Source organism: Micropterus salmoides, unplaced genomic scaffold (assembly GCF_014851395.1).
Source record: "Micropterus salmoides isolate LMB-PRFRI ecotype aquatic unplaced genomic scaffold, ASM1485139v1 Ms_hic_scaffold_9, whole genome shotgun sequence".
In the NCBI taxonomy this organism is placed as follows: Eukaryota; Metazoa; Chordata; class Actinopteri; order Centrarchiformes; family Centrarchidae; genus Micropterus; species Micropterus salmoides.
In genome coordinates this window covers 17,921,140-17,933,031 of record NW_024044681.1, presented here as the reverse complement: position 1 = coordinate 17,933,031, position 11,892 = coordinate 17,921,140, and the positions used below count along the sequence as shown (strand labels likewise).

The following is an 11,892-nucleotide window of genomic DNA, read 5'->3' as shown; positions in this document are numbered from 1 at the left end:
CACAGATAGCCAAATGCTCAACCTAAGCAACTGTTTCACAGTATCTGAAGATATGATAATAAAAACAAAATGACAAAAAAAATTGCAAATAGTCCTATATTATCAGTATGCTCATTGTAATATATGGATTACTATATATAGATTTTCTTTTAAAGTAATAGAAATAAATAATAGTCTACAAAGCATATGTACAACCATCACAGATAATGACATTTGCTTCATTAAGAATGTTTCTTGAATACCTTGTTGTTTTTTTATTATTTACATTGTAATGACAACAAATTAATAAAATCCAACTGGGACAAAAAATATGTGCAAAGCATTGACATATCTAACTAACACTGACAATTGTGGTTGGTAAATATACTGACCTAATACAAACTGAATTGGGTCAATATGTGGATCAATTGGGTATACCCCATCAGATCTGATGCTGTTGCTGCATTCTCTACTGCTACTTAACCGCTACGTGGGGGGCTGTTACAAACAACTACAGTGCACTGGAATGCAATCCAATACAGTTCTGTTAAAAATACTACCATTGTGAAGCACAATTCAAACAGCTTGAGTTGTAGTTTGTGGTGTTATATTGATTTATATGCAAATAATATTTTACTCTGAATGTTGATGAGTTTGGCAAAATAGACACATGTTTCATTTAACGCAGTCCAGTACAACACCACCATAAAGTATATAGTCTGGAAAAGTTATATGGAATTCAATAAACTCATGAACAAGCAGTCTCAACAAAAAAAGTGGTATATTTGCTATTGTAGTGCATTGTATAAGTGTTCCCTGCAACTCTGTACGCAGGATAAGCGGTTGACGATGGATGGATGTATAAATGTTACTGTTTTTGTGGTCATTCACTCTTTCATAAAACAAAACGCTTTGTTTGCGTGATGGGTCTTCTGCAGCCATACAATGAAACAGTACAATACAAAAATATTGAATAAAGAAATCATTCTGCTCAAATATATTTTTCGGAACACGAATGGTAAGACAATAGACTGGATTAAAAAAAGACATGTAATTGTACTAGTACTGCACCATACTCTGTAGTAGCAGTAGACCTTCGTTGCCCATAGGGAGCACTGGGCGCATTAAGGTTGCCGGAAATACGTACAGAACCTATACCAACGAAGAAGAAAAAGTAAATTGCAACATGGCGACTCCCATGCATAGAATAATAGCCAGGAGGCAAGCGTGAGTATAATTTAGATAACTACACAAAATGCATCGTTTTCATCGTTTTCTGAACATAGTTGTATTTTAAACACAAATGGCTTTGAGCTCGTCGAGCTTCGTGTTAGATATAGGAGGTGAATTACGAGCCACGCAGGGCTGAATGGGAACACAAATGCGCCGCGATATCTCTCTTCTACAGAAGTATTATTTAACGGTCGGACTGTTTTTTTTGTCTCCAGGCATTTATTTGGTCTTTAAATTCGCGACATATGTGTTTTAATACCTAAATAACCGTCGACAGTTGAGTTTATTCGACATTATAGTGTAAATATCAGTTAAATTACACATCGTCGACTAAAATATTTGTTGTATTAATAATTTGTTTCGCGTGAAGGACTGAGATATATGGGGACAAAAAACACCCCGGTCATGTTGTCTCCATATCGACATAAAGCCTGTGTTTATATTAGTAAAGGTATAATAAATCATATGTGTGATATTTGTGACATTCCCAGTCTGGAAAAAGAGCTGGACAGGTAGATCATGTTGTGCTGGTTCAGGATCATTTTTGCTTGGTTAAAAAATGATGACTTCTGTAACCGTATACGTTAACTTACAGCAATGCAAAATGATGTGTGTATTTAAAGAAAGCTCTGTCACAATTAGAAAACAATCTGTGTACTTGGGACAAATTTGCCTTCTTTTTCATGCAGGGCACAATGGCTCAAAATGATCAAAGTGAAGCATATTTGTTTCCCCCCTTTTAGGCATTTAGGAGAAGAGAAAATAGTTAAACCTTTTTAATTCAGGAAATGATTAGAATTATTATTATTATTATTACATTTTTGTTCATCTCATTGAGATCAGGATCTCATTTACGGCAGAATAAAAACATTTGACATACAAAACATTTGAGTTTGCATCCTGCCTCATGTAAACAGTAAAAGTCAGTTTCTTTTTTACTGTGTTGTTACCAGAACCATAATCATGACTGTAATGTTTTCATACCTTTAACAGTAGCTTTAGTTCCCCCTGTCTTAACCATAGGGAGGGGAGATTAGACAGCATTTATATAAATTCTTAAGGAATTAATCGACAACCACTGTACTTTGCTGTTAAGTTTAAGAAACCTGCATGCACACACTACAGGAGGTGTGAAAATATAGACTGTGACCTGTGACAGACATCTTCAAGAACACTGATAGGAGATAACAGCTTTACCAACTACAAAGCTGTACTTTGCAGTAGAGTAGTTCAATGAATTGACAATGAATTAACACTCGAGTGACAACAAGGAAATCTAGCAGTGCCGATTTGTTGTTTGTTGTTCTTTACAGCTATAGTCATCGTTCCTCCTCACTCAGATTTGTCTGTTTCGTTGCATACAGGGAGGCAAACAAACAACATGTGCGTTGCCAAAAGTGTTTGGAGATGGGACACTGGACCTACGAATGCACGGGGAAGCGGAAATATGTACACAGGCCATCAAGAACAGTGGAGTTGAAAAAGAAACTCAAGGAGAATGAAAATAAACCCCTCAGCATCACTGGGTAAGGCGTCTCCGTGAATTCACCACTAGTGACTTCTTTTTTATGCTACTAAATTACATGTTTTAAGATTGTAACATACATTTTTGGTCAGAAGAGCCACATCATTGTATCACAGTCTTTTCCAAGAAAAACAACTTAATATAATCATATATAGCTTCAGAATGCATGAAATATCTGGGAGACCTCTCCAAACATCTTGTGTAGCATTGGTTGAGTAAAATTGTAGGCAAACGGGCACGCTATGTGGCCAAAAGTCCAATTTTGATATTGTCACTGGCAGTGCTGTGGTTGCATGTGCACATAACAGTGCTCCGATGAAATAGAGCTGTGGATGATGCAGAATATAAGATTATATAGAGAGTTGTCTTTCAGCTCACAACACACATCTGACAGCAAGTTTGGCTAACTAACATACGGGTGTACATGTAATGACTGGAGTTTACTTTTAGGGTGTACCCTTTCTGACATTTGATGGTAGTTTTTGAAGAAGACCAGGCCTCACTTGGTCAGATCTTTTTGTATGTCAGCCATTTTGGCTCAGTAATCACAGAGTCACAAGTTGGCATCCTCTGAATACGGCAAGAAGCTGCTGTTCTCCCCTTTTGGTTTCTCTCCTAACTGGTCTGGAATGAGGTGGGCGACCAGACTGAAATGATTTTCATGGTCGTCTTAGTCAGGCAGGGAATTTGGCTCATCAGAGGAACAGCGAGGTACGTCAGACTAGGCTGAGATGTCAGGACACGTATCATGGAGCAGTAAAAACACTTAGTGGTTTCTGACTCACTCTAGACAATTTAGTCTGTAGATTAAATGGAGCCACTGTTATAATCAGAGAAGGACACACAGAGAGTAAATGAGTCCATACTGTAAAATTCACTGTACAAACACTGACCATTTAGCAGAACACAATGTTGTTGTGTTTTATCGCCATCTAGAGGATGTAATGATAAATACAGCATAATCTCCTAACAACTCTTCAATGTCAATAATTCCCTTTTAACAGACTGAAATAGATATTTTTAAATGATTGTCAGTGCTTGAACTGGAATTAAGAAAGTGCGAGTATTTTAAACCAGCAGTCTGCAGATGGGGTAAATGTGTTTTGTCTGGTTTGATCAGATAGATCTGTAGGCTTATCTTTATACAAGCTGGTCATTGTCAGACACATAATGATAAAAAATAACGAATGTCTGTATATCAGCCTCGGAGTTACTGGTGATGAACATTGCACATAATTGTTTTTTAATGATCAGATATGGCAGTGGTTCTCAAAGTTTTTCACATCAAGGACCCCTTAACTGACCCCAGTTTGATAAGATTTTGTCCCAGGTTCGACCATCTGACAGGATATTGGGTTTTTAGATGTTAATTACAGAAAATATATGAAAGTCATGACCAAAATGATTCCCCTGTTTGCTGGGGACCCCCTGGAACCCTCTGAAGGACCCCTGGGGGTCCCTGAACCCCACTTTGAGAACCACGGATATATGGCACCTTGGGCAAAATTTATTTTAGCCATAGGGGAAGTTTGCAGGTTTACCTACTTACAAAGCATGTAGAGGTAATTTTTATCATAGGTACACTTCAACTGTGAGAGACGGAATCTAAAACAAAAATCCAGAAAATCACATTGTATGATTTTTAAATAATTAATTTGCATTTTATTGCATGACATAAGTATTTGATCACCTGCCAACCAGAATTCTCTCACAGACCTGTTAGTTCTTCTTTAAGAAGCCCTCCTGTTCTCCACTCATTACCTACACCTGTTTGAACTCGTTACCTGTATAAAAGACACCTGTCCACACACTCAATCAGACAAATGCCAACCTTTTCACAATGGCCAAGACCAGAGAGCTGTGTAAGGACATCAGGGATAAAATTGTAGACCTGCACAAGCCTGGGATGGGCTACAGGACAATAGGCAAGTAGCTTGGTGAGAAGGCAACAACTGTTGGCGCAATTATTAGAAAATGGAAGAAGTTGAAGATGACGGTCAATCTCCCTTGGTCTGGGGCTCCGTGCAAGATCTCACCCCGTGGGGTATCAGTGATCATGAGGAAGGTGAGGGATCAGCCCAGAACTACACGGCAGGACCTGGTCAATGACCTGAAGAGAGCTGGGACCACAGTCTCAAAGAAAACCATTAGTAACACACTACACCGTCATGGATTAAAATCCTGCAGCACACACAAGGTCCCCCTGCTCAAGTCAGCGCATGTCTAGGCCCGTCTGAAGTTTACCAATGACCATCTGGATGATCCAGAGGAGGAATGGGAGAAGGTCATGTGGTCTGATGAGACAAAAATAGAGCTTTATGGTCTAAACGCCACTCGCTGTGTTTGGAGGAAGAAGGATGAGTACAACCCCAAGAACACCATCCCAACCATGAAGCATGGAGGTGGAAACATCATTCTTTGGGGATGCTTTTCTGCAAAGGGGACAGGACGACTGCACCGTATTGAGGGGAGGATGGATCGGGCCATGTATCGCGAGATCTTGGCCATCAACCTCCTTCCTTCAGTAAGAGCATTGAAGATGGGTCATGGCTGGGTCTTCCAGCATGACAACGACCCGAAAAACACAGCCAGGGCAACTAAGGAGTGGCTCCGTAAGAAGCATCTCAAGGTCCTGGAGTGGCCTAGCCATCTCCAGACCTGAACCCAATAGAAAATCTTTGGAGGGAGCTGGAAGTCCGTGTTGCTCAGCGACAGCCCCGAAACCTGAAGGATCTGGAGAAGGTTTGTATGGAGGAGTAGGCCAAAATCCCTGCTGCAGTGTGTGCAAACCTGGTCAAGAACTACAGGAAACTTATGATCTCTGTAATTGCAAACAAAGGTTTCTGTACCAAATATTAAATTCTGCTTTTCTGATTTATCAAATACTTTTGTCATGCAATAAAATGCAAATTAATTATTTAAAAATCATACAATGTGATTTTCTGGATTTTTGTTGTTTTGATAAAAATTACAGACCTCTACATGCTTTGTAAGTAGGAAAACCTGCAAAATCAGCAGTGTATCAAATACTTGTTCTCCCCACTGTGTATATAAATACTAACTAATACTAATAAATACATATTGCTACTTTATTACTTGTAAGTACCAATTCAAACTGTAGTACTTCCTTTGGTGTTAAACGAGGTGATATTCTTTGTCCCATCATGTTTAAAGTAAATGGCCTTGAAATTAAGAAATTTAATTACAGAATTGCAGAATTAATCTAATCGCGATGTTGTCATGTGCGGCACACTCTTCTCTGTGTGCGCTGCAGTCTGCTCATTATCTCCACCCACACTGGGCTCTGGCACGTGCCCCTAAAAACAGATTAGCCTACCTGCATTGAGAAATATGATTTATGAGCAATGTGTGAGTAACTTTTAAGACAACAACCTACTCTAACCGCCCTCCCTGCCCCGCCGTTAATCCTTGAAAACGTAGTCGGACTCGTTCCGGTCGCTCTGTGACATCGTCAGCAGCTGAAGCGGTAAGACCGAAGAAAACAGGGAGAAGGTTTGTGGTTTGGCTCACTGGCCATTTAAGGTTAGCTGTACGTGCTTGTTTATCACTTTTCGTCAACCAACCAATCACAGCTTGGATGGGGCGGGACATTAAAAAAGTTTGACGTGCTAAATGTTGAACAAGTTAGTACTTTTCATTAACAAATTAGAGACCAATGTAAAGCTTGTACAAGGATTTAATGAATTAAAGCAACCCACAGATATGAAACAGCTGTAACTGAATTTAATATTAAACTAGGGGTAACAAAGTATACTATTAAATGAAAGTTTAATGAATGTAGTATTTAATATATTATTGTTATATTAACAGTACACTGTTAATTAAACTTTATGCTCTACTCTTTATTTAATACACTCGTGTACAGTTCCTCCTCCAGGTTGTGGATGGAGACTAATTAGACAGATGTACATTGAGCCGGTGCCAGGATGCCAATATGCTCCCCTTGTTCTGTTTTACATCAGTTTTACTTGTTATCGTTATAAATATTGTTTATTGTTTAACTTGGTTCAAGTTGAGAAATACACATTTCATTCCTTCATTCCTTGATAAAGTATTCATAGTACCATTTGTTCCATTATAATCAAATCGGCATCGCAAATTGCAGTATTGTTCACAATAATCACAATATGATTCTCCATATTCTCCAAATCGTGCAGCCCTAAATCTAATTTAGGTCTACATGTCTACAAACAGGTCTACATACATAATTTAATTCTGGGCATTCTGTTGTACGCAGATGATATTGCTCTACTAGCTGAATCTGAGAAGGATTTAGAACATAATGTTAAATTTGTTATAGAGTTGGTGAAGCATGAAGCAAGAAATAACATTTTGGCAGGTTGAGCTGGGAGAGCATTAGGTTCTGTTGTCAACAAGTTTAAAATATGTAAAAGTCTTGAGTGTTTTATTTACTTACAGCTTTATGATGCATGTGTCTCCTCTATATTAAATTGTGCTCCAGGGAAATGGGATTTCAAAGGTTTTTAAGTGTTCATAAGTGTACTCCTACATTGGCTGTTCAGGGTGAGATGGGTTTGATTCCTGGATCAATAAAGCGAACATTTGATATAACACTGTGGAAGCATTAGTTTTTTTAGTCAGAACACAGAGTCAGTAAGGGTCTTTGGAGTAAATCCACGACTCTCCATTGGCTTCAGTGCTTAATGCGGTTTTTGAAGAAGCTGATTTGCCATATAAGTGTAGTAATAAGTTATCATACAACACAATTAGAAGAAAGGTATTTGCCATATTTAAAGAAAAATGGTTAAAAGATCTTGTCAAAGCTAAAGATACAAACATATTCAAAAGAATTTGACAATAATTCTCAATTACTTAATTTTCCTTTGTATTGCCATTTTTATGATGAGCTAAAAATATCTGTATTAAATGAAATGTCTGTTGCTGGCTGATGATAAAATTTGGATTGGTTGTTTAATTTTAATGCTTAGGTCGTTAAGTTGGCTACCTTTTTTTTTCTAATGCTTGAAAAAACATCAGGATTGTTTATTTGTTTAGTATTATTTGTAATTTATGATATTCTTGTTTCTGTCTCTTTTTTTTCTAAATAACGGTGTCTTGTAAGACCATTTGGGCTGGGCATATAATTTATACATGACACAATAATAAAAATATTAATTAATTCCCACTCAGCTTATTATCAAATATGGGTCCCTAAGGCTGTTGCTTTTTTTTTCTCTTTACAGACCAGGAAGAGAAGGCTCCAGTGAGAAGAAAATTAAAAAGAAGTAAGTAAGATATATATATATATTAAGTCATAGTTTGATGGTGTTGGATGTTTATACAGATGCATGAAGGTAAATCCTGTAATGCACTTTACGTGTATAAAACTAGCAATAGAAGTGAGTTTGGAAGCAACTAGATTGAATGTTTTAGTCTCGAAGTTGTTGTTCTTCAGTTCTAGTCTCATGGGAATTTCAATTTGTTTGGGTCATTCACACATTGTCACGTGAGGATTGATACGGTCACGTGTGGGTTGTTCGAGTCACATGAAAGTTGCGTGAATTCAAGTTTGAATTGGTGTGAACATCTGCCAGGGAAGAAATGTCAGGATGGCAATGTGATCAAATGTTGTGGCTGAGCGTCTCCTCTGTTTGTCAATGGTAGATTGCCTCCTTTCCAGCATTGTTGTCATGTTGAAGGCTATCTGAACATTGTTGACGTAACGGTTCCCTGTGGTGGAGGCTCCAAGACCCGCAGTAGTAAATGCTTTTATATGTAAAAAGATTCTACTATTTAATCAAATTGCAATGGTGTTTCTAATCCAGCACTAAAAAACATAATGTGGCTGAAATGATGTCTGTACTATAGACTCAAAATGTCATGTGTGTCGATTTGATGGTAAGTTTCAAATTTGTTAGGACATATTAGGTTATGCTTGAATCAAGATTTGTAAAACTTTTTCACAGCAGACATGTTTGGCTTGGAAAAGCACAGGTGGAACTAATAACCTTAACACTGGCTCAGTTTCAGCAGGTATTGCAGTGCTCTGCAGCAATTAATAGGGTTAGTAGCCACACCTGTGTTTGCTGAGAGAAAATACTGCGACAAAAGGTCTGTTCAGTTTTAGTTTCATACACTTACCTGTACTATATAAGCGTTCACATACCCATACATATTTATACTACTATTTGTGATGTAGACTTACCCCCAGCTGTTTATTCTGTATAAAATGTCTCACTATTGCCATTACTTGTACTAATATCTGCATTGTTTATCTTTTTGTTCATACTGTACATATCTTAGCGTATTCATATCTACCTCTTACTGTTTATATATGCACATTACTCTGTACTTTGCTGCTTTTTACACCTCTGGTTAGACTCTAAACTGCATTTAGTTTTCTCAGTACTTGTACTCTGAGCAATGACTGTAAAGTTACATCTTTAAAAAAAAAATCTAATCAAGAGATCTCAGAGGCTGGTGACTGTGGAGAAGTGATGTGCGAGACATCACATCAATGATGCACTGAAGGCGGCTCAAGAGGCAGAGCGGGTTGCCCGTTAATCGGAAGGTCGGCGGTTTAATCCCCGGCTCCTCCAGGCTGTGTGTCGAAGTGTCCTTGGGCGAGATACTGAACCCCGAATTGCCTCTGGTGGCTGTTCTGCCAGTGTATGAATATGTGTGAATGTTAGTTTTCTGTTTGAAACTCTGTTTGAGCACTTAGGCTCAGTGAATGAATGTGTGTGAGTGGTGCAGATGTAGTGTAAAAGTAGTCGAAAAGACTAGAAAGGTGCTATACAACATACAACTTTGGCAGTGAAGTTCCCCTGAATAAACGAAAAGTTAAAACTACACTGCTCTACATCCAAAGTTTAAAAAACAGAGTACATGTGCAAGTAATATTCCCAGTTTGCCCCAATTTTCTCAGTTTAAGTACCAAACAAAAACCTTGTAGATATCGTACCATAGATATCTGTGTTACTGAGGAACGGTCAACAAGGTAAAAAAAAAAAAAAAAGCAGTTAACTCATTTTCCTGCTCATCTCCTCTGCAAAGTGACACAACAACAGAGACCGTAACAGATACAGCGTGCGAGGCCGCGAGGCCTTAATAACAATACACACTGTTCTGTTTTCTGTATTCATGTTTTCCCTTTGTGCCCTGCCACTTGCTCTCAGAGCGAAAGACTCCAGCGACAGCAGCAGTGATTCAGACGGCTCCTCAAGTGACTCATCGTCGGACAGCAGCGACTCCTCCAGCTCCTCTTCAGATGACAGCGACAGCAGCAGTGACAGTGACGATGACAGCTCTTCCTCATCTTCCACTTCCTCCTCCTCCTCTTCATCCTCGGAAAGCTCAGACTCAGGAAGCAGCAGCGATTCAGATCAAGGACCTCCAAAGAAGAAGAAAAAGAAGAAATAAATAAATATGTTGGAATAAGTGGGTTTTATTGTTGTTTATTTCTCTATAGTACATTTTAGCTATCACATCATAGTTGGTTGGATCTGAATGGATAGGACACCTTTAGGGATGTAAATCTTTCAGTTGCATACTGCTCGTTCATTAAAGAAATGGAGATTAGAAAGAAAAAATTATTTTGGGTCGGCCACAGTGTCATGTTCTGTTTTCAAAACATATTTCCCGTGCTACTTCTGTTAATGTGATATAAAGTTTGGAGGTCTACTGAGGATACACATTTTAAATATCTGAGGAAACTAATGTGCTTATTCATGTTGAATTTGTGATTTTCTAATAAAGTATATTTTTAGTCAAACTTGTACAGCTCACAACTCTTAATAAAGCAAAGCCATATCTAGTATAAAAATTGATTTGAGACCTGTTAAAGGATACAGAATAAAAGTTCTGTTCAATTTTAAATTAGTTCAAGTTTGGTGGTCTTGTTGCTATGAAATTACAGCTGCTTGTTTCATTGTACAATAAACTTGGCTTGTTTTTCTTTTTAAGGCTCTTGCATATTTGCTAATGTACAAGGTTTTATTTTGCTAAAGAGAGACACATAATGACTTTACATTACAAATATGAATTTGAGGGGAAAAAAACTTAACTTATTAACAAATAGGATATTTTCAAAAACAGCATCTTAGTGCAAGGCCATGTTGGTAGACTAGCAGTTGTCTGCTAGGATAATATAAATAAAAGTGTTTTGAAATGTTTGATTTGTAATTATGGGTTTACTCTGTTGCCTCTTGGACTACCAGATCATGAATGTGGTTGTGGGAAACCACAAAATGTCTATGAAGATTCTCAGTCATTCAGGTCATAGTTATCCAACGAAGGTTAAAATCAAGGGCAACTGGACTTGGTTGAAGAACCAAGCAACCAACTTGAACCAACCAACTTGGTCTTCAACCAAGTCCAGTTGCCCTTGATTTTAACCTTCGTTGGGAAACCACAAAACTATCCATAGTACTACGGCCTAGTCATCCAAGAATGTGTTGCATGTGCAGCTGCAACTACTAATCTTTTTGTGGAATAGTTTATTGATTGATTATATGTCTGATTTTTTTTCTCTCTAAAGTTTGTTAACCTTTTTAATCCACTGTGTCAAGTGTGCCTGAAAGCCATAAATGGGCAGATCTCTTGCTGCTTACTAGCACTTTCTAGGTGAACTCATAAATACATTGAAGCATGCAAAAGGTTTGAAGCTGATGGTAGAAATCAAAATGACTGTAACTGACTTTACAGTCATTTTGTATTTATTTATAACCCAAAAGACGCGTGTCAACCAGGTGACAACTGAATTCAGGAGTCCATTTAAAAAAAAATGTTTTTCATTGGATATCACTTATCACAGCAGGGAAAAATGAAACGTCCTGAACGTCAGGTCTGAGTAACCTGTGCGTCACAGCAATGTTGCATTCACAACATGTGGGAATTACCATTAAATGCCGCGCTGGTACTGTGAAAGTGCCCTAAGAAAATGTTTACGACATTTGACTCAACTCCAGTGTCAGTGATCGGTAAGCTGTCAAAACAGCAATTTCTCTCAAGTTGTGTAAACCAACTAAAAGCTACAGCCAGTGCTGTTTTGAAATGGCCCATCGTCCATAGTGTTCCAAAAGCATCAACTATCTCTGTCACGTTTACAAAAAAAATTAACTTCTCTATTATGTTTACTTGGTATAGATAGGTGGTTGGTTTAAGATATTTCC

General features: G+C 38.0%; 1 protein-coding gene across 1 annotated transcript; it reads left to right on the top strand.

Annotated features, from left to right (window-relative positions):
* Window positions 1-1,104: 1,104 nt before the first annotated feature.
* Window positions 1,105-10,683, top strand: zcchc10 (zinc finger, CCHC domain containing 10). Its single transcript, XM_038709352.1, has 4 exons — window positions 1,105-1,206; window positions 2,577-2,738; window positions 7,963-8,004; window positions 9,898-10,683. The coding sequence occupies exons 1-4, from the start codon at window positions 1,166-1,168 to the stop codon at window positions 10,139-10,141; spliced, it is 489 nt and encodes a 162-aa protein (XP_038565280.1). The 5' UTR covers window positions 1,105-1,165; the 3' UTR covers window positions 10,142-10,683.
* Window positions 10,684-11,892: the final 1,209 nt, after the last annotated feature.